The sequence below is a fragment of the Emydura macquarii genome, unplaced genomic scaffold, assembly GCF_026122565.2.
Source record: "Emydura macquarii macquarii isolate MOO-44397 ecotype Brisbane River unplaced genomic scaffold, CSIRO-AGI_Emac_v2 contig_3305, whole genome shotgun sequence".
Classification (NCBI taxonomy): domain Eukaryota; kingdom Metazoa; phylum Chordata; order Testudines; family Chelidae; genus Emydura; species Emydura macquarii.
In genome coordinates, this window is record NW_027133442.1 from 6,279,041 (window position 1) to 6,305,518 (window position 26,478).

At 41.1% G+C, this 26,478-nt stretch overlaps 1 protein-coding gene across 2 annotated transcripts in view; it reads right to left on the reverse strand.

Moving 5' to 3' along the window:
• The window catches only part of MRPS5 (mitochondrial ribosomal protein S5), a 134,581-nt gene extending 109,017 nt beyond the window's left edge, over positions 1–25,564 (reverse strand). Inside the window, exons 1-2 of one of the 2 annotated variants that reach the window (XM_067532926.1) lie at positions 25,468–25,564; positions 9,292–9,429 (exon numbers count right to left, since the gene is read on the reverse strand). In XM_067532926.1, coding sequence (XP_067389027.1) covers positions 9,292–9,388 — 97 coding nt within the window. In that variant the 5' untranslated portion in view covers positions 9,389–9,429; positions 25,468–25,564. Of the gene's footprint in view, positions 1–9,291; positions 9,430–25,136; positions 25,386–25,467 lie in introns of those variants that run through there. The other variant, XM_067532924.1, reaches the window with a different exon arrangement.
• Positions 25,565–26,478: the final 914 nt, after the last annotated feature.

A 26,478-nucleotide genomic window follows, 5' to 3' on the forward strand; every position in this document is an offset into this window, starting at 1 on the left:
GTACTTCAAAGAATATCAATTCTTTTATCTAGTATCTGAGAATTAGATCTCTGAGTTTGAACTAGCTAAAGATTGCAGAAGGTCCTAATTTTTCATGCAGACTGAAGTATATGTGTGCTGTGATTTCTTTTCCCATCTGTCAGTTTCTTATCTTTATACAACCCTGACATACAATGGACTGAAGTATCAGATTTTGCAATATAAATAGCCAAGCACCCCAAAAGATTTGGTTTATAAAATTTTGCAGTTAGGAAACAAAGCAACATCACAAGAGAAATACCAAAAAGCAGAAGCGAAGATAAGGCATTGATTGAGTGTACAAAATAGAGAAAAAATTAGAGAAAAATGGAAGCTACCCAAGCGAAAGGAAAAAAACACCATAATCTAAAAAGTGCCAACATTCATAGCCTATGTAGTATTGATGCCCAGAGATAAGTCAAAAACCCAAAGTAGAGGCAACTTCCAAACTTCTTTTAAAACTTAAATTGGCATTAAGATTGAAAGTAGGGTATAACACTTGCAAGTATGAAAATAAATGGTTAAAGTCACCAAAACAACCTTATTTCTACCTCTGTATTACCCTCCACACACAACTCAAAACAAGGAGACAACCTGGCAGTCCTCAACACTGCAAACAAGTCAGAAAAAGTGTCTCGTAATAGACATACTAAGATGCTAGTGAGCCAAATCTATCACAGGTGTGAAATTGGGAAAGCCAGTTGATTTTACCTACAATTAGTTTAGTCCAGTATGTCCAAAGATTATCCTTCCTTCACAAGAGTGGGACTCTGGAGTCTTGCCTACTGAAATTCGTGAACCAAAGCTGGAAAGAATCAAGATTTGTTTACATCTCCTTTTTAAAAAAGCAGTAGTGAAATGCCCCTTCCCCTTCCTCACAGAATGGTACTGCCAGTATGCCAATAGAATTCTAAACTTAGATCTAGAAACAAACATACAGAATAGAGGTTACAATAGCTATGGCAATGAGAGCAAAATTTCTAATATTTAAACCAGAAATTAAAAGCTCGCTATCAGGGCAGCCCATAGGTGGCAGCAAATACAATAAAATCAAATTACAAAAATCGCTCAAACAAACCAATAACAGTACTGAAAAGATTATTGTACTTGCAGGAAAGGGCAAGAAAAAGCAAAATCAAAGCTTGAAATGGAAATCAAAACAAGAGCTAATGAGTGCCACCCCAGTAATGTATCAGATTTCTAGTTTGATTTTTCAGTAAGCCAGAGCCTACACTACCACGGGAAAATCAGAGCAAGAAATGTAGCATTTTCCATTTTCTTAGCAAAAGCATAGTTAGATGCAGTATGCCAACAAACAGAAATAAAGCTTTTTATCAGATTAACGTAGGGAACACCATATTACAACCTCATTAAAGGACCCCAGGAAATGCAGAGATGAAAAAAACTTGACTTTAGAATATTGAGTTTGAATTTAACAGCATTAAATACATGTAAATTGTGGAAATGTTCCATTAACACACATACTTAAAAAAAATAAGATTAAAAGAAAATTTCCGTGAAAGACATGATCCTTTTAAGGTCCAATTGACACTTTCCCACTCCTTATTGTAACAGCTTTTAAAATCTGTTTCAACTAACATGATTTGCCAGCAGTTATTAAAAAAGAACATGCAAGAGACTGCATCTCTAGAATGGTATTCATTCGAGATCATTTATACATAGCTACCAAATTTTGCACAGCTCCATGTGTAACATTTTATACAAATTACTTATTGAATTAATTTGAGTATTTATAAGTTTGCCCAAAAGAAAGCTGAGATCATGGTCAACACACCTTGCCCCAAGCTGTGGTGAGGCTTCACCATGGAGTGGAACAAAAGCTCGCAGTGGTGAGTAGAGCTGCAGGGGAAGGGGGAGGCAGCTGTGTGGGTGGGATGCTAGGATAGATCAGAGTATCTGACTGTTAGCTGTTGGTAGGGTGACCAGATGTCCTGATTTTATAGGAACAGTCCTGATATTTGGGGCTTTGTCTTATGTAGGTGCCTATTAACCCCCACACCTGTCCTGATTTTTCACACTTGCTATCTGGTCACCCTAGCTGCTGGGCTGGTGCTGGGACTGCTGCTAGGGGCTGGGTGGGTACTGGAGGGTGTTTCTTGGGGAGAGCCAGGTGCAGCTGGCTCAAGAGGCAGCAGGCAAGGCGAGGGAATTGGGTGCCAATACTGGACAGACCTCTCACCTTGTGTTGTTGCTGACACCCCTTCACTTCCTCTAGTCCTGGGATCCAGCAGGGGGAGCAGCACAAGAGAAGGAGCCTACCTGCCTGCTTGGTAGGTGCTACGGTGGCTTCTAGAACCAGAAGACATGACAAACTCTGGGCTTGTCTTCACTCCCATGCTAAATTGGTGTCACTGCCATTTAAGCAGGTCTGGTGAAGATGCATTAAGTTGATGGGAGAGCACTCTCCTGTCAATGTCTGTAATCCACCTCAACAAGAGGCGGAAGCTATGGCAACAAGAGCGCGTCTCCCGTTGCCATAGCACAGTGTGGCCAGCGCTGCAAATCCATCTAAGGTACCTCAACTTAACTAGCATAACTTAGATAGAATTAGTGTGGTAGTGAAAACATGGCCTCTGGTGTGACAGGGCTGCCCAATACGTGACACTTGGGAGCCCCGTTTATATTACATTATGCCAGTCCACATAAACCAACCTAACTATGTTGGCTGCAACTATTTTTAATTATGGTTTCCTAAGACGGTGGAAATTAGTGTTGATGAAACTAATCTGGTGAAACTGCTGGTAGTCCAAGTAAGGTGATCTTATTAACATTTACTTATATTTAAGTCCTACAATCAGCACCAGCCCTAGACCAAATGGCGCCCCAGGTGAAGCGCGTCTTTGGCACCCCACCCTCCAATACCTTACTTTTTATTGCATTTGTAGTCCATTTCATGACTCTGATGCACAATTTACATGCATGATTTATCCCTGTCATATAAGATGATAAATTTGCACAGTAGGGTCTCTAAATCTGTATTTATTCATGCTATATATAAGCCAGGGCTCAATAAACCCCAGGTGCCAGGTAGCCATGGCGCCTAGAAATTTAATTCTGGCGCCTACTATGTCTCCCGAGGGGGGAGTGGCCGCCGCGTTCCGGCCAGGGCGCCACTGCATCCATGGGGCAGGGCCGGGAGGGTAAACGCTGCAGCTGCCATGCTCCAGTCAGGGCGCCCTGCCGCTGAGCCCACATTGTCTGGCTCCTTAATTTCTGGGCTGGCTCCTGGCTCCAAAGTAAATTTGTCGAGCTCTGATATAAGCAAATAGATAGAGGGTCAATAGATATCTCTGGCATCTCATTAAATATATCCTTTATTAGTCACTAATTACACTCTTCAAGTCTTAAAACAAAAGTACACTTTCACAATTACACAATAAAACAGGCTTCACCATATTGCAGCTGGGCTCTCACTTCACTTCGTTCTTATAGCTCACTGACTGCTGGTGACGTCACTCCCTTTATATAACAGCTAGGGTATGGTTGACAATATTCTAGGTGGTTCGAAAAAAAATGTAGTTCTCAGAAAGACTGGAAGGTGCCACGAGTTTCTACAAAGGTCTAGAACATTCTAGGAGGTTAGTGAAAAATGAATCCACATATGGAATACTTGAAATATTTTACTTCAAACGTTCTATTTTCCTTTTTGTTGCTAACAACAAAAACAGCACTCAAAGCCTGGTGCCTCAGACAGTTGCCTGCCCGCAATGGGGAAGTCAGTATAGGAGAGAGTGGCATTTGATTTATTCTCACTACTAGTATAGCAGATGAGGGATTTGCATGATTAGAAAAGGGGACTGGGAATCGAGAATTGATTTCTATTCTTTAATCTGATATTAGCTTCATTTGTGACCAACAGCTAATCCCTGAAACCCAAATTTCAAAAATCTTTTAAGCACTGCTCCTCAGCATTGCAAAGCTTAAGCGAGTTAAATGGCTAAGAACCATTTTCAAAACTGACACAGGCACTCAAGAACCTAAATCTAAACCAGTGAAGTCTCTTCTGAAAATGGAAGTTAGCCACCTAAATCACTTAGGGTTTGCAATGTTGAGCAGAGCACTGCCTCTATAATCTGGGCCTTTGCTTCTATTTCCCCATCCTACTCATGAAATGCCCTTAATAGTCACACCTGTAAAGCATTTTGAGACCTTTGGATAATAGGTGCTAGATAAATGCAAAGTATTATACAGATCAGTTGGCAGAGAACCAAACCCTACATCTCTCTAAACTGAACAGACAAGAAAAATTCTGAAGCAAATGATTTAAGTGTCATTTTAAAATTGCACATAAAATGCTTATTTGCAAGCACAAAACTTATTAGAATAGCTGGAGGAAGCTTTATCATTACACTAAATGTCTGATCCCAGAACAGAAGTCTACCATCAAAAACAGACAAAGATGTGGATTGATTCTATTTCCCTTCATAATCCTGGCGGTAATAACCCAAAATTGTTTGCGGAATTCTCTGTGGAGGTTTGAGGAAGGATATGTACAGATTTACCATTTAGAGGATTTTCAAAAATGTAGCTAGCTGCATTCATACCATTAACTCTTCTTGATTGTTTTTCCCAAAAGTAGCATTAAACAGAAAGCTTAAAAACTAGATTCTTGAAAAGTAGAAGTCTAATTGTGAAGCTTACTCAAAAGCTGTTTAAAGATGCCTGTGGAAATCTTTAAAATCACTTTAGCAGGTTGAGAGGAGGCCCTGGACGTACGTGAGTTGGACAGCAAGCGCACACTGCATTCACCTACATCAGCAGTTCCTGTACCCTTCCAAATATCCTCTATCCCGCAGGGCCTTCCTTCCATACCAGGCCAGGATTAGGGGTGCGGTGTCAGGGCACATATGTGTAATTGTGGGTCACAAAGACAGAGACAATGCAGTTGGTAGGTTGCCTCAGTAAAAAATTTGGGAACCAGTGACTTCAAGAGTTCCTCAGATTAAAAATGCAAATAAAATAAAAAAAATACACAAAATACACTCAAAGGCCTTGTTCCTTGTTGGTTTTTTTTTTTTTTTTTTTTGGGGGTGACTCCACTTTCAACCTCTGAAGATCTCATGGTATGTCTCTGGAGATCTCTGAAGAGCTCATCCCTGGCCATCTTCCCTACTGTCTGTCCTAGAGACTGTGGAATGAACATTACATTCTAGACACCATGCTACCAAATCACTCAAAAATTGCACTTAAGGATGGCTGGGGCCTATCTGAGAGGCTGCCAGACTTCTGAAAATTCAGAAAGTTTGAGGAAGCTAAAGATTACTGCAGGGTTGTAAGTAGGAAGAACAAGAGCCTTCTAGAGATTCATGGGGATGAAACATAAGAGGCTTTCGATAAATATCCCAGATATCGAATGAAACCATGTATTTGAGGTTTGCCCATTGCAGCCTAAAAGTTACTAGCAGACTTCTTCCGTTAAACATGAGATGTTGATCCAATATTATTTGGATTTCCATGACAATTCTAAAACTGAATAGAAAATAACTCCATGCATCAACAAACAGTTTTTGTTGTTGCTATTTTGTTTGCAGGGGAGAGGGTGGAGGCCCACATCAAAGCCCAGACACCAGAAGTGCTTTGAAAGTGTTCAAACTGTATTTAAACAGAGCTCTTTCACTTCCCTTTCACTCCAAACATTCAGGAGGACCCTCTCCCACTGGGGCACTGCTCAGGTGCAAGGGTTTGCATGCACACAACTCTTTGCAGAATCAGAACACTATCTTCTATTCCTCAGTGTAACATGCTGAGCAATTGTGTCTGTTTGTCTTTTTTCATTCACTGCTATACTAATTGCCTGGCAGGAGGTTCTGCGGGGTGAGAATGCCTGCACTCTCCACCTTGCAGACACAGAAGATACCTTGGGCAATGTGTACCCGGATTACCAATGGCTTCTCACATACAGACAAATATGGGTTGCCTTCTCTGCATCCTGATGAGGTACCATGGAGCTAGTTTATAAAATGTTAGTGATGTAACTTTTACAAAAAATAACTGGATTTCATTATTATTTACTGAATAACTATTGTTTAGGTGTTGTTGTTAATGTGTCTAAAACAGATGGAGTTTATAAAAAAATTTAGCTGATTATTGTTCCTACATTACCTATGGAAAACTGTTCTCACTCAGTTGTGGGCAATTTCCTGATGCCCAAAAGCTACTTGGACTTATGTTTTATGGTATCATGGAGAACTGGAAGATTTTAGAGTTGGAAAAAGCTATCCTGAAAGATGCTTTCCGGCTCCCGCATGCAGTACAGTGAATAATCTTGCCCCACCCTAGTTTAACAATACTTTGCACTTCAGTAGTGTGTTCCATCTGAGGATTTCAAAGCTCACTGTAAACATTAAAAGTTCAGTGATTTGCCCAAGGGGAATGCTACGAAGAGAATGAATTCTTAACCTAAAAATTTAAAGATTCAAACCATGATCCAAACCCTGATCAAAACCAACTACAAGCCTACCTAGCTATGTGCTAACTCTTGTCACTTTAATAACAAATGAAAACTGCTATGAACACTTTACTTTGTCAAACAGCTGAAAAATATTACTTCTGTACAGCAGCTTAAAATAGAAAATGGGATCCTGAACTTCATTAATGGATGTGGTACTCATGCTACAATACTTTGAAGGTCACTCTGGTTGACCTCATTACAAAGAAGATTGCTAAGATTTTTTTTTTTTTTTTAAATAAAGGGCAACAAGGAAGTGACCTCCCTGACACCAAAAAGGAGATCTGGGCATTGTAGCATTAGTTAGGTTTGCAAATGGTTTCCTTTTCCTTTTAAAAAGGTCTGAAATGCATTGAACTGTTAATACAAAGTTAGGTCACATAGTTAAACATCAGTTGGGAAGTTCAAGGTTCCAACAGCATAATTAACTGACCTATAAACATGCTTTTATTTTCTATTCCTGTTTTTCTGACTAAACACATAGCTTAATAAACCACCATGTAAGTCAATATACATAATAAAATATGCAGGGTATACATCACTGTTGAAATGTAACTCTTGCTTTTCCTGATTTTAGAGATCTTTGATGTTGAACAAACATACCTATTTATATTATTATTACTGACAAAAGTAGTCAGTAACTGTCTCTCTCCTCACTGGAACAATTTAAGTTCATCTGGAGTTGACATGCTCTGTTCTTGAAAGAACGTTCTACTTCCACTTTTAATATGGAAAGGAATGATTACTATTTTTCCCAGATTCTGTTTCTTAAGTTGGTTCAGACACAAATGAAAGACTCAGCCTAAAGAAAGCTCACCTAGATGAAGAAAAGGGGTTTAGAGTATAATCTAATAAAAAAAAAAAGTAGATACATGGACTGATGTTTCTAGAAAGAATGCAAATGCCAAGTTTTGTACCAAATACATTAATTTTTTCTTACTTGTTCTATTCATTCCCTCTGAAGCACTTGGCATTGGCCACTGTTAGAAGACAGGATACTGGGCTAAATAGACCATTGGTTTGACCCAGTATGGCCGTTCTTATATTCCTTTAGTCAGCATAGCCTCCAGAACTAGTGATTGGTATATTCAATATAATTTTACATTACTGGTCTGATTTATTCCCACTTGATTTAGAAACAAGGGAAGTGGCCACCTTTCTCATGTATTATAGAGCCTAAAAGGATATTATACTCTAGTAATGCAAAGCTTAAAGTTTTCCCCTTTCCCATATCCCCTAAGGATGATAGAGCAATAATTTTATATACCAATAGGAACGCACATTTTTTATGTAGTACAGCTATATGCAAGTGTTCACTGTATATTTACTTAGATATATAAGCAGATATTGTGGAATATGTGTTTGCTGAAGCAACTGAAGGGGTATGGCTGATTGGGGTTTCAGTCATTCTGTGCAGGTATAATTCTGGATAACAGCCTGACATTATCTCTGAGTGTACTGCCAAGTAGTTTTGGTATTAAGGCTGCAGCCGCTTGTCTTTGTTGCTTATAGCTGCATCAGCTCAAGCCCCATGGTCTTTGAACCAATTCTCTGACTATCTTATTAGGATTGTGATTGGTTAAAGAAAAAACAAGGTATAAGCCCACAACTCAGCTGCAGAATTTTCTACATGAACTATGATATAGGAATGCATTTGCTTGCAGTTATTAAATATCACTCTTTTCTATTATGAAGAGCTGCAAGGGGGACATGTCACCCAGAATGTAATAGGCTGAGCTTTTTCAATGTCTGTCAAAGGTTTTCTGTAAGCTTTTGTACGCCTCCTGTGTGTTTGGGTCGCTGGGCTGTTCCAGGCTGTGTATGTGTGGTGACTAACTTGACCATGTCCTCTGTAGCAGAAACTGGTATGTGATAAGAGAAGTAACCCTTTAATGTTGAGACACAACAGCACTGTCTCCTTCCCTAAGTGCAAATGACAGTCATTTTGGTTGACATTTCACTTGAAAATTGTATTTTATATAAAGTATTCATATTTACATTTTCAATGTTATTTCCAATACACCTAAACTGCCACAGGACTTGGGCACTGTACTATGTTAAACGTATAAAGCACATTAATCAAATTGAATTTTGAAAATGTTTTGATTAAGCTTATCAAGGAAGTCTTCTAAAGAGAAAGGGACAAAAATGTTTAGAGGGAGAGAACTACAGGATCAGCAGTCGTCTACCCAAAATTATCTTCCAGAAAACACATTTTAGAGACATTTTAAAAGAGGAGAGAGATGGGTTAGGATGAAATGAAAGGAGACGAAGTTTCAAACCCTAATGTTCACCACAGCAAGGCATGCTACTGAAAGCCTGATGATGTAAATAGCAGCAAAAGCATCCCTACCATGCAGGCAGCCCTCTGGAAGAGGCAGTTTGGAATGTAACAAGGGCCTGCAGCACTAAGGGTTTTACAAACAGACAGGGCCAACTTAAAACCTCAATTCACCCCTTTTTACAGACTCACCAAACATTGGCCATCTTATGTGACACTCTCACAAGTAGCCACCCCTCAGATTTTATGCAACCAGCAGGGCTGTAGGAATGACTCAACTTCGGCTGCTGGCTATGAGAGGTCACCCCACAGCTTCAGTTTCACCTGATGCATGAAGGAGTTATACGCTTAAATTCTTGTTTCCCCTCCCCCATTGGCTTTTCAGCTGTAGTAATCTTAGTTAATGTTTGTAACTATAATAGATGCAAGATGTTAATACAAAATAGGATTTTCATGTTGAAATAGAAGAGAGCTAGACAAACTTGCTTGTGTTATAAAAATGTAGTCTATTTTTAAGACTCACACTTGTTGAAAAAACTGCTTTGCCTGCATTGTTGTATTGTCACACTATGTGGAGTGGAAATGTAACAACGTGTCTGTAGAGCCCATGCCAGGTTCATATAGCAACAGCCACTCCTATTCACTGGTAACGAGACAGCACCTGTGGATGAAGATGCAAAATTGTAAAGATATTTTTATTTTCATGTTGAAAGTATCAGCCACGAAGACTTTGGAAGGTTGATTTCTTTTTAAAAAACCCACAATTATCTCAGAAGATTTCCACCTTTTGTCACTGGACTGCACAAGGACAGGTGCTTAGGGAGAAGGGAGACTGATGGGAGATAGCACGCAATACACACTGATATGTTTGAAAATAAACAGCAGAGGACTTCTTCAATATCATGGCAGAGATTACAAGCAGCCTTTAGAAAGGGAGGAATATTCTCCATCCATCAGGTACATGACTACAGTGAATAATAAATGCATTACAGGATATATGCACCCTCTAAAGAAAATCTTAAGAAAAAGTCAGCCCATTGAAGAGTGCTAGTCTAATGCCTACCTAATGTGTTAATAAGGATCATATCACACTGTAGTAAGGAATTCTATAGGCTGCATATGATAAGGCAGGTTGAGAGGAAACATTTAGAAAGTATGGCAGGAGAATATCTGCCCATAACTGAAGGGCCCTTCCCACCTTTTGTAAATGTTGGTTGTGCTTCCAGGTACATGACTCCGCTGGGAGCCTCTGGCAGCTAAAGTGGCCAAAGAAAATATCTTCCCCCATATGTTTGGTACAAAGGTAACCATTTCTTTCTCATGCAGACCTGGCCAATTATTCATATCCTTGTCACCTGCAGACTGGATTAATGCAATTCATTTCACATGGGATCATGTCTTGAAGACCACTCAGAAGGTGCAGCTGATGCAGAATACAGCAACTGTTTTATTAATGGTGCTAGCTACAAACAACATATTAAATCAATATTCCAGTGAATGCTTTGACCCCCTTATTTGGTTTAGCTGCAATTCAAGGTGCTGATACTGATCTTTAAAGCCCTACATTGTTTGGGTCCTAGATACAAGAGAAGCTGCCATATGGAAACTGACACCATCTGATCTACCCCACCTCTCAGGCTTGGACTACACTTGAAAGTTGTATTGGTATAGCTACATCAGTCAGGGGTGATTCACATTTCTGACTGAGATAACCCCCAGTAGAGATGCAGCTACAGCAACGGGAAAGTGCTTCTACTGACACATCAAATATTGCTTGGGGAGGTGGTGGTCCTGCACTGACAGAAAACCATTTCTGGCGATGTATGCCGAATTTACACTACAGGTCTATGCCTGCATAGCCATGCCAAAATTAAAACATAAGAATGGCCACACTGGGTCAGACCAATGGTCCATCTAACCCAGTATCCTGTCTTCCGACAGTGTCCAATGGACAGAACACGCAGTCATCAAGTGATCCATCCTGCCAGCCATTACCAGCCTCTGGCAAACAGCAATCCCTGCGTATCCTGGCTAATAGCCACTTATGGACCTATCCTCCATGAATGTATCTAGTTCTTTTTTTAATCCTATTATAGTCTTGGCCTTCACAACATTCTCTGGCAAGGAGTTCCACAGGTTAACTGTTTGTTGTGTTAGAAATACTTTTTTTTGTTCATTTTAAACCTGTTGCCTGTTAATTTAATTTGGTGACCCCTAGTTCTTGTGTTATGAGAAGGAGTAAATAACACTTCTGTAAATATAGTATCCATAGAAGAGACATACCATCACCTAGAGACCCTAGATGTAAATGTCTGGGGTAGGAGGCAGAGCTTTTTCAAAGGAAGGTATATGACTTGAATTCTCTTCCTAAGTCTGCTGACCTTCAGGGTACAGGATAAGTTTTGTTCACTCAGACTTTTGCCCAAAGTAATGGAAGTTGAGCATATTTTTATTTATGCCCTGGCAAGGGGTTGTGTTTTTTTAAATTTGAGCTGACATGGGTGATTTGAATTTGGTATTGTTTCTTACTTAAAAAAAAAACAAAAAACCCACACATAAACCAAAACAGTATGCATTTTGAAGAATCTAAAATAAACACGGCCATATATAGTGTATTGATCTTGAAAGGGACCATTGATAATTCATAAACTAACTCAATCCAAAACACAAACTACTTCCCCATAAAGAATTGGATTCTTAAATTCAATTTTACCTCATAGATTTTAAAAGCACAAAATAAGCATTAACCATTGTTGTATACTGTTATCTTCCAATACTATTGATCTAGTGATACATTTCTCAGTCAGGATAATTAATTCTCCTAGACAAATGACAATTTGTCCCAAAAAGGTCCTGTGTATCAGCAGATTTAAAAAACAGGTTACCTCAAAGTAATATTTTATTTCAATACATATGTTAATATATATGTTATTTTAAACAAAAATATGTTGCTTCTGAAGGAAGTTCCTTTGATGCTAAAGAGTCCATTATGAAAATATTCTAAGCTCCTGTAAATTTCTGCAAAATAAAAAGTTGCCTAGAAAAAGATACTAAAAAAATAAGAGGAACAGAAAAGTAACCTGTTTATTCTAGAAATCGAGGTTAAGTCATTAGGGAATTCAGTATAGGTCAACCCATTGAAGTATAATATGAAACTCACACTATACTGGTTACCATTCAAATCCTGTATTCCTTATACATCCCAAAGGCCTAATGAATCAATAGGTGTCTTGGGTGTGTAAAGATAATATTCAGTTAAATAATCTGTTTATTAGAACCTGAACTATACAAAAGTCCATAATGCTGGCCTAAAGTTTTGTATTTTCAAGCCGCTGTTTAATATGGGATGAAAAACTCATCTTGGGACAACTGTTCATGGCAATTAAATGAATGATTTATTTTCTCTTTCAGTCTCATGCAAATTAGAGAGATTACTCTTAAAAAGTCAGTCATTTAATCTACAAATAATTTCATATTACGTTGTAGTATTTCTAATTTCCCTTGTTACACTCCTAAATCTTCCACAGCTGTAAACTGCTATCAAGAAAATCATTTAAAAAATTTGCAAATACCATCCTACCCTTTCCTCTTTTATGAATTGTCACACTTCAAATACTACTTCATTAGTAGAACAATTAATTCTTTTTCAAAATTTACAATTCTGCCATTTCAGTAATAATGAGCTTTCCATATACATGAGCACCTTCTCTTCTAATAAAAAAAAAAAAATTCCTCAGTAGACATGACGAGCATTTAAGTAAATCCCTTGTTAGGATGGTTTGTGGCAGCACAACCAAGAGGATTTTATGTTTAATTACACTGGTACCAATTAACAGGTAACAACCCTGCTTTGGGGAGCTAGGACAGCACAGATGTTCTTGGCTAGATTTCGTTCTTGGCTGTGTGATGCACCACAGAGCCAATAAGCCGCTGTGAGGCACTGGTCATCTGCAACTAGTTTGGCTGGAAATGTCCTGCCTGGATAGAAATGATCATGACTAAACAGTGTGAAACTGTACTGCACAGCACAATAAGAAAAATTTAAAAGCATTCTTTTGAACACAAAACACAGAAAAGCAAAAGAACCACATTCATTAGCAAAAATGCTCATGGTGTGTTTCTTTGTTTTGTAAATTTTAAGTCAATTAAAAAAAATTCCACACGCTAAACAGTCCAGCTCATTCTAACCCTAAAGGGCAAGTGGTAGTCAAAGAAAGTGAAGCCAGAGACAAGGAGATCAGGGAATAACAGTGTTGGTAAAAACCAGTTCAAGACTGATTAAAAGTGAATAGAGGAGTTAGCCCAAAGATGAAGATCAAAAACTAGATTAGCAAGGTGAAGCAGGAGGCAGTGGAACCAGATCAGTGATTGATATGGAAACGGAATTCAGGTAGGAGGAGGATGTAGATAAGGAGGAAATCAACCAAGCACCAAGAGGGAAGAAAAGAAATCAAATGAAGACTGGCATCATAGCAAGAAAAGGAAACTGGACATGGGGGAAATCAGATGGGCTTCAGGAGAACCAATGACCGGGAGCCAGTTGCCAGGGGAGAGAAGGTACTACTCCTGACCCTCTCTACTTCTAGCAGCACTTTCTAAGCATCCTGGGTAAAATTCTGGCTCCCCTAAAATCAATGGCAAAACTCTTATTGTCCTGAATGTAGACATGATTTCACTCCTCTCCTACCCACCCCCTCCAGGCTTCATACACAGAAAGCTACTGGGGTGCAATTTATAAGAAATAGGCCTGGTCTACACTAGGAACTTATGTCGGTATAACAAAGTAACTCATGGGTGAAGAAAATCCACACCCCAGAGCAATGTACTTATGCTGACCTAACCCCTAGTGTAGACAGTGCTATGTTGACGTCAGGGCTTCTCCTGTCAGCACAGGTGGCATCTTCACCAAGTGCTACAGCGGCACAGCTGTGCTGATGCAGCGCTATAAGTGTAAACAAGCCCTTACATCTAGACATCTAGAGAATTCCAGCCTTGAGTTGAAAAACAAAATTAGGTATCTAGGGTCCCAAAATGGCTTTGATGACAATATTCTGAATATTTTGGTCTCTGAATTGTAGTGGAACAGAGGAAAATACAGCAGCAGAAAAGCATTATTCCCACCTCCTGAAACTCTGAATGCTGATATTTAATATACCACACACTGTTGTGCACATACTCCCACCGAGGGAATAGAATTTTAAAAGGCAGAGACAGACAGGAAAAATATTTGGGGGAGGTGGGGGGGGCACACGACACACGGGACGGGGAGGGTGTGAAATAGTTTGGAAAGTCACATCTCTATATAAAACAACATTTTTAAATGAAAATATATAAATTAATTGCCATGTCATACACACTACTTTAGGTAACTTTTCAAAAAGGCAGCACACCTACACCTGGATTTATTTAAAAAAAATTATTTCAGACTAAAGCATTTCCTAAAGCACAGTCATAAGATATTCAGAATTTAATTGGGACTCTGGCTGCCTTGAGACAAAGGAGAGACATGTCAGGAAAGCAAACAATGGATTTTCTGCTTTATACTAAAAAGCCAAAAAACATGCTGTCAGTGCATACTTCTAGATTGTAAACATACTACACAGCAGTTAAGGTTATGTGCTAATCTTAGGGCTTGTCTTCACAGCACCATTTGACTCAAGTTAGTATACTCTAGATCAGGGACAGTCAATAGGCAGACCACAGGCCAAATCTGAACTGCCAAATGCTTTTGAACAGACTGCTAAATATTTTTATTTACTTATTATCATTGCTATTGCAGTGTGAAAAATGTTTCTTTGGAGTCTGGACCTTGACCAAGAAATTTGGACCTTGACAAAAAATAATTGACTACCTGACTCTAGTTAGTGCACTGGAACTAACCTATTGAGTGAAAGCGACCACACTACAAAACAACTCTGGAGCTACAGAGGGTACATCTTCCCAGAGTGGGTAGACAGACATATGCTAGACAGTTTTTAAAAAAGGCTCCAGAGGTGATCCCGGCAATTACAGGCAAGTAAGCCTAATTTCGAGACCAGGCAAACTAGTTGAAGCTATAGTAAAGAAGAGAATTACCAGATACAAAGATGAACACAATTTGTTGGGGAAGAGTCAACATGTTTTTTGTAAAGGGAAATCATGCTGCACCAATGTACTAGAATTCTTTGAAGGGAGTCAAAAAAAATCATGTGGACAAGGATAATCCAGTGAATATAGCGTACTTGGACTTTCAGAAAGCCTTTGACAAGGTCCCTCACCAAAGGCTCTTAAGCAAAGTAAGCAGTCATGGGGTAATAGGGAAGGTCCTTTCCTGGATCAGTAACTAGTTCAAAGATAGGAAACAAAGGGCAGGAAATAAATAGTGGGGTCTCTCCTCCCAAAGATTTTACTTGGACCAGAGCTGTTCAACATTTCATAAATGATCTGGAAAAAGGGGTAAACGATGAGGCGGCAAAGTCTGCAGGCAATACAAAATTACTCATGATAGTAAAGTTCGAAACAGACTGTGAAGAGTACAAAGAGATCACACAAAACTAGGTGACTGAGAAATAACATGGCAGATAAAATTCAGTGTTGATAAATGCAAAGTAATGCACATTGCAAAACTTAATCCCAATTATACATACAAAATGATGGGGTCTAAATTAGTTGTTACCACTCAAGAAAGAGATCTTGGAGTTATTGTAGATAGTTCTTTGAAAACATCTACTCAATGTGCAATGGCAGTCAAAAAAGCTAACAGAATGTTAGAAACCTTAGGAAAGGGATAGATAAGACTGTAAATGTAAATATCAAAATGCCACTATATAAAGCCATGGTATGCCAACACCTTAAATACTGGGTGTCATTCTGGTTGCCACATCTCAAAAGAGGTTTATTAGAATTGGAAAAGGCACAGAGAAGGGCAACAAAAATAATTGGGGGCATGGAGGAGCTTCCATGAGAGACTAATAAGACTGGGACTTTTCAGACTGGACTAGAAATGACTAAGGGGAAATATGATAGAGGTCTATAAAATCATGAGTAGTGTGGAGAAAATGAATAGGGAAGTGTTATTAACTCTTCACATAAAACAAGAACAAGGGATCACCCAATGAAGTTAACAGGCAGCAGGTTTAAAACAAAAGGAAGTACTACTTCACACAATGCAACATCAATATGTGTAACTTGTTGCCACGGGATGTTATGAAGGCCAAAAGTATAAGTGGGTTCAAAAAAGAATTAGATACGTTCCTGAAGGAAAGATCCATCAGTGGCTACTAGTCAAGATGGTCAGGGATGCAACCCTACGCTCTGGGTGTCCCTAAGCCTCTGACTGCCAGATGTTGGGAATGGATGACCAAGGATAGATGTTGGGAATGGATGACCAAGGATAGATCACTCAATAATTGCCCCGTTCCGTTCATTCCCTCTGAAGCATCTGGCACCGGCCACTGCTTGAAGACAGGATACTGGGTTGGATGGACTACTAATCTGACCCAGTATGGTCATTCTTATGTTCTTACGCTATGTAGACACCCACACTGATTGGATTAGCATCCGATGAATTGTAACTCAAGCTGCTGTATCCCCACTGAACTACAAACTGCAGTATCAGCAGCACTTCAGCTTCAATCTATACCCTCTTATGAGTCAGCTAACTCAAGTTTAAAGCATCACTTATCTTGAGCTAGAGATTTTGATGTGTGGACGGGAGTCAAGTTACAGGAAAACTTGAGTTATGCGTCAGGCTAACAATGCAGTGAAGACAAGCTTTTATGCACTATGATTCTTCAGTGAAAAAAGCACTCCATGCTAAAACTTCACCTAATAAAAGCACAGCTACACAATTTTTCTCCCCCAAAGTAATAGCAATGTCTGGAAAACTAGTCTCAAGATATGTATAAATGTGAGTAAAATTAAAGATGAATAAAAATATTCTAATCAGAGTAAGGGAAAACATACAGAAAGTGACCATTATTCATGCAAACTGACATCCACAAGAATCTGCTTTGTAACACAAACTGTCTTTCTGATGTAACACTGCTCTACCTTCACACCCACTTACTGTAAGTTACGGCAATGGTTCTCAACCAGGGGTCCACCAAAATAAACTAGAGAGCAGGGCTGGCATTAAGATTTGCTGGGACCTTGGGCAGAAAGCCGAAGTCAGAGCCCCAACACCTGGGGCTGAAACCGGAGTCTGAGCAATTTAGCTTTGCGGGGTCTCCCGTGGCATGGGGCCACCGGCAACTGCCCTGCTTGCTAATCCTTAATGCCAGTCCTGGCTTTCAATCTACTGGCTATGCAGAAACACAGTTTTTGTGGCACAGGTGGGCCATGGAATTTTTATAGCATATTGGGGTGGCCTCAGAAAGAAAAAGGTTGAAAACCCCTGAGCTACATAATACCTGTCCTTACTTTAATAGTACATCTGGTTAACACTGGTTATCTGTCATCAAGGCTCATGTCTGTGGGTTGGAAATTGCTACCATTTGCTTTCCACTCTAACATCTCTATATTCTTGAGAGCAAATGCACTCAACAGTCAAAGAAATTTATTTCACTATGGAATGTGGTGTTCTGCAGAATCTGAGCACTAATTAATTTTACAGTCAGCAGCAGTTTAATAATCCCCTCTGCTGCTGTAATTATTTTCTACACAAATTAAATAAAGAAAACCATTCTTAACTAAGTCTGTCCTTGTAAGAAGAAACACTGCATGAAGCTGGTTTAAGCAGCATGATCTGCATTGGTAAGATTTCTTTTTCAAAGAGCTATCAAGATTTTTATTGCTTAGTTAAAATTGGCTGGGTGTAATTCCAGAGTTCTGAACAGAAAGCTTAAGAGTCTGAAATAATTCCAATGTTCGAGAAGTTAATGTACGTGGAAACCTCAGATGTACTGATCAAATTCCAAGATAGCTATTTTGAAAATATCAACTCTTATGTAACTTCTGTTGGTCAAACTCATTTACCTTGTGTTTTCCATTCCACCTTTCATCTGTGCAGAAACCAATATGCAAAATGTTGTTTTGAACAGAAAGAATACATTAAACACAGAAGTCCCAAAGTAACGCACAGTACAGCGATCCACATCTGTGCAGTTATTTCATAATAACTTGCAGTTTTTCACATCATCTCATGCACTCAAAGTCACCAGTGCTCAATCAATGTGAAGATCTGAAGCCCACTGGTAAAACCTTTTTCTTTTTATTAAGAATGAGAATTTTTATGAAGAAGCTTGGAGCTGAGGAATTGGCTTTCTAGTTAGGAAATGCAAATTTAAAACAGAAGCATGTGACAGGATACACCACCTGTCTGGGCCCTGAGGGGGACAGAAGGATGGTCAAGTCAGAAAACCCTTGAGGCTCTACAAAAAGGCAAGTGTTATCCAGCAGATCTAGGAAGCAGCTGCAGCCTGTTAGCCTTCCTTCACCACCTATAGGGAAGAGGTCTGTTCATACAAATGGATGAGCAACCCAGGGTTGACCAGACCAGGGAAAGGTCTGCCCCAACCAAGGAAACAACTGGCCCGATTGCAAGTCTCCTTCTGGATTTAAGATTGCTTTCAGCTTGGCTACAGGCTGGGCATTACTTTACACCATTCTGAGGAGGAAGGAGCAGAAGTTCACTAACAGCCTTATTTCATTTTGTTGGAAGTTCCAAAGGACTATGGCTGCAGGCAGGCTAGTTGAAAACTTTACTTTGCCTTTGAAGAGTGGGAGGAAGCACTCTCAGAAAGGCAGCAAAGTACCCATTGGCTGTCCAGCTTTCACAGCCCAAACTGGGACTGCAGAGAGAAAGGTGGGCTGGAGTGTCCCCTCAAGGCCCTACCTTTCAAAGAACAACAATTCTGAACACTGCTTAAAAACACTTTTGATAATGCTTTCTTCTTTTCCCCCCTCGTTATTTGGCTTTTAGGATTCAGCTGGCACTAAGACTATGGCTACACTAGAGAGCTCAGGGCAGCACAGCTGCACCAATACAGTTGGTTGCAGAGTAGTTGCTCTAAACCAGGGACAATCAATTATTTTTTGTCAAGGTCCAGATTTCTTGGTCAAGATATGGTCAAGGTCTGGACTCCAGAGAAACATTTTCCACATCCCCAGTTCCCCTGTTCCAAGAACACCTACAATGCTGTATAATAAAAACATATTGCAGAGACAGTCAATAGGTGGACCATGGGCCAAATCCAGACTGCCAGAGGCATTTGACCCGACCACAAAACTCAGGGGGGCAGTTAGTGCAGGGGTAGGGGAGCTAATGCAGGTAGAGGAGTAACTGGCTGCATGCTGGCGGGCTTGGCACCCAGGGCTAACAGGTAACTCAGGGTAGCAGGTGCCCCTCCCTCCCAAAACAGAGCCACTCTCTCATGGAGCAGACAGTGGGAGAACCCCGGCAGGTGCCTGAGTCTGACTCAACTCAGGGAGGCAGGTGACCCCCACCCTCCCTAAATGGAGCCCTGCCAGGCCCGCCAGGGTGCATTGGGGCTTCAGCCCTGTGAAGTGCGCCGGCAGGGCTGAAACCCCAAGCCCTGGCACACCCTATGGTCTGGTGAAAAGCCTCTAGTGGTCCGAATTTGGACTGCAGGCAGCCTATTGACTATTCCTGCTGTAAGCTGTCGGGAGAGAGGTCTCCCACTGACTTAATTAATCCATCCCCAACAAGAGGTGGCAGCTATGTCGGCAGGAGAAGTTCTCCCACTGACACAGTACTGTCCACATTGGCGCTGAGGTTGGTGTAACTTATGTCATTCAGGCAGGTGGCTTATTCACACCTCTGAGCAACATAAGTTATATTGACGTAAGTGGTACTATAGACATAGTCTTAGTCTCAGTCTCTGGCAATACTTACTACTATGCAAAAGGCGCAACCTTTTCCCCACACAATATACATGTGTTAACTTTCATGTAGTGGAACTCTAGATGAAAATCAAAAGTAAAGAACGTTAACAGGCATTCCTTTAAGACACTAAGTAGAAGCCCCAGGAATGTGCACTGGCTAATGACACTGCACTTAGGGAACATTAAAGTCTCTTTCTTGTAAAAGCTGCAACTACCTAAGACCAGATTGTAGCCTGAGATGTATAACTTGAATAATTACACATCTAAAAAACTCTGTGCTGCAGCAGTTTTGAGATTCACAGTGATACCCTTCTTGCGACAAATGAGAAACTGCCCAGTTCTCCAGCAACATTCTTTAACAGTTGTTGAGTGAACGTGGGCCTTTATGGATTTCCCTGCAGAAAAATATATTTCCTCTGACTTACTAATTTCATTCCTCCTAATCGTATTTTTAATATTTATAGGGACAAGTTTCCTCTCAAACTATAGATCTTTTGTTCTGGAAGCAGATAATATTGTCTATTCCCTTAGACAACAATCCTGAGCAGCACAAAATGGCCAGCCTTCAAACCACATAAACTCTGGCAGCTCAATAATGATGAATCTGCAGCAGGCTGACCTACTCAGAGAAAAGTCTGACGTATTGGAGAAATCAAAGAAAGAAACCAAGATCTATCCAACTAAAATGCTCAGGGATGGGGAGAGAAGAGAAAGAGAGCTCTTATAATGAGCTCATTGGCTCCCACCTGTTACTCACACTTCTCAGGCCTCCTAAAACTAGAGAGAGTTACAACAGCTCTAGGATTGGTGTAGGGAGATAGATAGGCTCACCCATTGCCTTTGGACTAGTACAATAGTTTTTAAAAATGCATAAAGAGAGAACTAACAGAAGATGTCACGAGAAGGTGGTACACTGGTAAACTCTGTGCCTCATGACTCAAATCTAGAAATCATTAAAATTTACAGCATAAGTCCTGTGACTTTGGTACTACATGAGACTAAGTTAAAAACAGGGAAGCTTTGCATGTATGAGTGTAGAAAATGATAATAAAGGTTAGGACCTTTTCCCCCTCAGGGCTTTGGGAGAAACCCTGGGGAGGTACTCTGCCTCCTTAACCTGCAAAATATACTCTGAAAATTCTTGGAAAGTTTCTCTTCACTCCATTTCAGCTTTGTCCTCAATCAAACTTGGCCAGTCCCTTTAAGTTATTACCTGGAAATGCTTAGCAAGTACCTTGTCTAGCTTACGGTCAGCTTAGGACCTTTAATTTATTCCTCCTCTAGGAGACAGCTAGGAGAAGAAAGGTCTTTTCAGAAGGTTTTGAAAAATGTACCCAGTATTTACTCTCCCAGGACTAAGTCTTCTAGCTAAGTTAAATATCTGTGGTACCACACTCCAAAGCCTTACCACTGTAGAATAAAGAAACAGTTCAGTATTTCACTTAATTGTGACAATGTCAACCAACTTTCTATTTAATATACTTTTTAAAATAAAATGCAACTTATTACATCCTTTTTGTTTGTTATACCTTCTTGCCTTCAACTGCCTTTCTCTTCCTCACAATTTTCTATGGGTGCTGGGAGAAGACATTCTCGCCATCAAGCAGCCTGGTTGTTTTGAGGGTGGCTGGATCCTCACTACTCTACTTCTCCGCAGAGTCCTGGGATGGGAGATTAGGGTGTTTCTGCTATTCTATTCTTCTCCATCAATGAGTAGCTCCAGTGCCTACCTCCACCACTACTCATAGACTTGCCAACTGCAGCAGAACTTCCCAATGTTACTGCTGCTCAAAGGATGTGGAATACAAAATTAACAAAATGAGAATCCTATAGCACTTTAATGACTAACAAATTTGTTTTGCTAAAAACAGACTAACATGGCTATCCCTCTGGAACTCAAAAATTAAATTAGTTTTCACTCTTATGCTACTCACAGCTTTACCAAGCTTTGGCAGGGATATTGTCCTTCTGCAGGCTCAGACAGATAAGATACCACTGCATCAGTTTGTGCTTGATTCAGTTTTGAAATGCTTTTGCAACTAACAAGGGCTAAAAAATTTGTTTTTAAATTAAGGTAGAGATTCTGCAGAAGCTGCTGGCATTGAGCTGGGAAAGCTTGCTACTTGCAAAGAACAAATGAACAAGTGGGATTTTAAATATCCTTATTCTTCAGTTAACAAGGCTTCAATCACATTTGTGTGAAGTCGGAATTATTTGATCCTCCAACAGCCTAATGATCACAATAAGCAGTTGTGTACTAGTTATTATGCGTGCATTCTCCTTTCAGACTCAATGTAAGTTAAAGGAGAACTGAATGCCCTGCATCTTGTGCCCTGTGACTGCTTCTTGACAGCTTCTCATTACACATAATGTAGGCTTGACCACAAAGATCTCATCTATTATTATGCATCCTTTTCTGCCAGGACTATATTTTGGCATTACAGCTCTACTAGAAAGGCCTACAAAGCACACGTTAAAGCTATTTACCCAAGAACACTTCTTACCCCCTTTATCCCAGCATGACAGGAAACAACTGAGGGGTTGATTTCCAAAGGCCTAAAGGGCAGTTAGGTTCAAATCCCATTGAAAGTCAAATTTAAAAATAAAAATCACAGATATATTTCAGTTAAGATATAGTAGGATTTTTCTCTCATTTTTATAGTAGGATTTTTCTCATTTCTAAAACATCTCCATTTGAACACCTTAGATAGTTAGCATTATACCAGTGGTTTTCCTCCATATAATGGTCTCCAGAGAGAGGCTCGAGCAAGATAAATCGTGAAAGTGGATTTTATTGCCAACTGCATACTGCCACTGGTGTTACTAAGAGGGCACAATTCTCTAATGCAGTGTTTCTTAACCTGGAGTTTTAGAGGGGTCGCAAGTGCAGAGCTGGTATTGGGGGTGGCAAGAAAGGTAATTGCCTGGAGCCACAGGGGCGCCATGAAACTAAGTTACATGCCTCAGCCCCGTGGGGGTGGGACTCAGGCTTCAGGGATACAGTAGTTTGGAAAGGTTAAGAACCACTGCTCTAATGCTTGAGTCAAGGTGGGAAAAAACAGTGGGAAGGTGAGCAGAACCTAGAATCTTTGTATTTCCATTACAAAAACCATGTTGACTCTTCCCCAACAAATCATATTAACCTGTGTGTCTGATAATTCTGTTCTTTACTATAGTTTCAACTAAATTGCCTGGTAATAAAATCAGGCTTATCTGCCTTTAATTGCCTCTGAAGCCATTTTAAAAAATTGGCGCCACATTAGCTATTCTCCAGTCATCTGGTACTTAGGCTGATTTAAGCAATAGGTTATGTACCACAAATAGTAGTTCTACAATTTCATGTTTAAGTTCCTTCACAGCTCTTGGGTGAATACCATCAGGACCTAGTGACTTATTACTATTTAATTTATCAATTTGTTTCAAAACCTCCTCTAAAGACACCTCAATCTTGGATAGTTCCTAAGATTTGTCACGTAAAAAGACTGTCTCAGGTTTAGGAATCTTTCTCACCTCCTCAGCCATGAAGACCATGCAAAGAATTCATTTAGTTTCTCTGCAATGGCCTTATCTTCCATAAGTGCTCCTTTATTATCTCGATCAACCAATGGCTCCACTGGTTGATTAGCAGGCTTCCTGCTTCCAATGTACTTACCATTCTTTTGCTGTTACTTTTGAGTCTTTATCTAGCAAATTCTTTTTTGGCCTTCATTATATTTTTACACTTTACTTGCCAGAATTTATGTTCCTTTCTCTTTTCCTCAAGATTTAACTTCCACTTTTTAAAGGATGCCTTTTTGCCTCTCACTGCTTCCTTTACTTTGTTGTTTAGCCACAGTGGCACTTTTTTTGGTCTTCTTACTATGTTTTTTTAATTTGGGGCATGCATTTAAACTGAGCCTCTATTATGGTGTCTTTAAAACGTTTGCATGCAGCTTGCAGGAATTTCACTTTTGGCATTGTACCTTTTAATTCCTGTTTAACTCATTTCTGTGTAGTTCCCTTTTCTAAAATTAAATGCTACCATAGTGAACTGCTTTGGTGTCTACCCCCTTCCCCCGAAATGTTCAATTTTATTATATTATGGTCACTATTACTAAGCGGTTCAGCTATATTCACCGCTTGAACCAGATCCCGTGCTCCACTTAGGACTAAATCAAGAATTGCCTCTCTTTTTGTGGGTTCCAGAACTAGCTGCTCCAAGAAGCAGTCATTTAAAGTGTCACAACACTTTATCTCTGCATTCCATCTTGAGGTGACCGCTGTACCCAGTCAATATGAGGATAGTTGAAATTCTCCATTATTACTGAGCTTTTAATTTTTATATTCTCTCTAATCTCCCTAAGCATTTCACTCACTATCACTATCCTGGTCAAGGGTATCCCTACTGCTATATTCTTATTATTCAAACATAGAATTACTATCCATAGAGATTCTATGGTAGTTTGGTTCATTTAAATTTTTTACTTCGACTCTATGTCTCTTTCTTTCACATATAGTACCACTCCCCCAATAGTACGACTTATTCCGTCTTTCTGATAGATTCTGTACCCTGGTATTACTGTATCCCATTGATTATCCTCATTCCACCAAGTTTCTGGGACACTTCATATATCAATATCCCCATTTAATACAAGGCACTCAAGTCCACACATATTCCTATGTAGACTTCTAACATTTGTATATAAGCACTTAAAAATTGTCACATTTTAGTTCTGCCATTATGTGATGTAATTAAATAGGACCCTTTTTCATTTGACTGTTTCTCATCACATCCTAAATGTATTTTATAAGAATCTCCATTAATAGATCCTCCCCTCAGGGATGTCTCTGTCTGCACCACAGAAAAGTTATGTTTACTCAGACACTCTAGTGAAACATGGATGAGGGTCAAGGTGCTGATCCTGCAAGCCAGTCTGCAGGTATAGAGTGTGCCATAGCAGTCCCTGGGGCTCTACCTGCAGGGAGTTACTTCTAGCAGGAAGGCCCACCCACAGAAAATTACAACCCAAAGAAAGAAGGGTTGAGAACGCATAGAAAACACAGGCCCAAACGAAAAGAGCGGTGTGAACGCATCCTGGCTGCTCATCACCAGGGTGGGTCTGGCAGAACTCGGGGGCGTCGGCCAAGCCCAGGCAGAGCACGTTAGGGGCAGGAAGAAGGCTCAAGTCCAAGCGCCGCCCGCGAAGCAGCGGCTAATAATAACGTGAGGAGTCCCGGCCGTTACACCCCTGAGCAGGAGCCGTGTCAGTGTCGCGCCGCGGCGCCAGTGCTCCCCAGAACAGGCCCCCGCTCCCCGCTCAGGCAGGGGCTCGCTACCCGAGCGGCAGCAGGGCCCAAGGGCCCCGGTCCCGCCCGCCTTTGCGCCTGCAGGCCCTAACCGAGCCCAGGGCCCGAGACACCCGGCCCGAGACCATCCCCGAGCCGCCCACCCGCACCTCCCCTAGGGCTCAGAGGGGCGCCCGCCCTCAGGCCGGAGGGGGCGGGAATAACGCCGGGCAGGGGCAGGGAGCCGCTGCTAGAACGCGATAATACAAGGGGCTTCACCTCTCCAGGCCGCTCTTAGGGCACCAGAGCCACACAGCCGGCTCGCTACCGCCGCCGCCATCTCGGTTTATGTCCCGGCCACCGTAGGTGGTAGTAGCTCAGCCCAGCGCGCCTGACCGGACAGAAACACCGGCGGGGGCGGGGGGGTGCTAATGCGTGTCTGCAGCGAACTACCCCGCGCCCGGGGAAGGACAAGGGGTTAAAGAGGGGCCGAGTCCTCCCCTAACACCAGTTATCCGCACGGCATTACAGGCAGCGGGCCGGACAGCCCTAGTTTAGGGCCTTGCATCAGGACCCCATCTCCCCTGCACACACAGGACCGTTAACTTACTTCCGGGAGACTCACCCCACCTCTCCCAGCCGCGGACACAATCACGTGACTCCGAGGGAAGCCGAAAGAAGCAGCTGCGCGCGCAGCGGCGGCGGGCTGTCTTAGCCCCGCCCCCTCTCATTTGGGGGTTGGCTCTGTGTGTCCTTCCCTGGCCTCAGGGAGGGGGCGGGGCTGGAATGGAATGGAGGCAAGAGCCTGGCCTGCCTCTTGACCCTGAGTTAGCCTCCCTGCCTGGCCCCTCTGCTGCTGCCTGCCCTGGGCAGGACATGGACACCTGCTGCCACTGGGGCTGCCGGGATCTTCCACACACTTGACACTGAAACGTGCAGTGCTGTGGCGGTGCATTTCCGGGGGTGGTTGTGTCTAACTGCCGAACCCCGAGCTGCGTGTTCTAGGGCAGCCAGTTCTGTTCCCCGGTGGCACTGCGTAGCAGCCTAAGTGAAACAAGTCAAAGCAGGGAAAGCTCGAGGTGTTTTATTACAAGAGCCTCAAAACAGAAAACTTCTGTGTTGCTGGAACTTTTTTCTAAATAAAACTTCAGTGAAATTGACTCGATTTCATGAAGCATTTTGATGTCAATGGACCCCCCTTATTCTCATGGATTATGGTCCTCTTGAAGTTTCTCCAACCAGCTCTAATTGGTAGCATTTAGATGTCCCAGTCAGAAACAGGACCCAGTGCTCTAAGTGCTGTATAAACCTTGAATAAAGGATGGCCTATCCCAAGGAGCTTGCAACCTAATTTGAGACAAGACTATAAGAAGTGAGCATGGCAAACAAAAGGAGAGAAGAGACTGGGAGATAAGCTAATAATGAAAATAAATTCACATAGTTATACATCTACCAACTGCACAACCTGATGGGTCCTGAAGATACTAATTTTTTCTAATTTAAGCTTTTACTTAAATACAATTCTACCTCTTATGGTTGCAGAAATAACCAAATGTGAACAGAAGCACTGCTCTTTTCCTTTTCTCCCCAGATAAATATTGCATAACATTGCGTGGCCAGT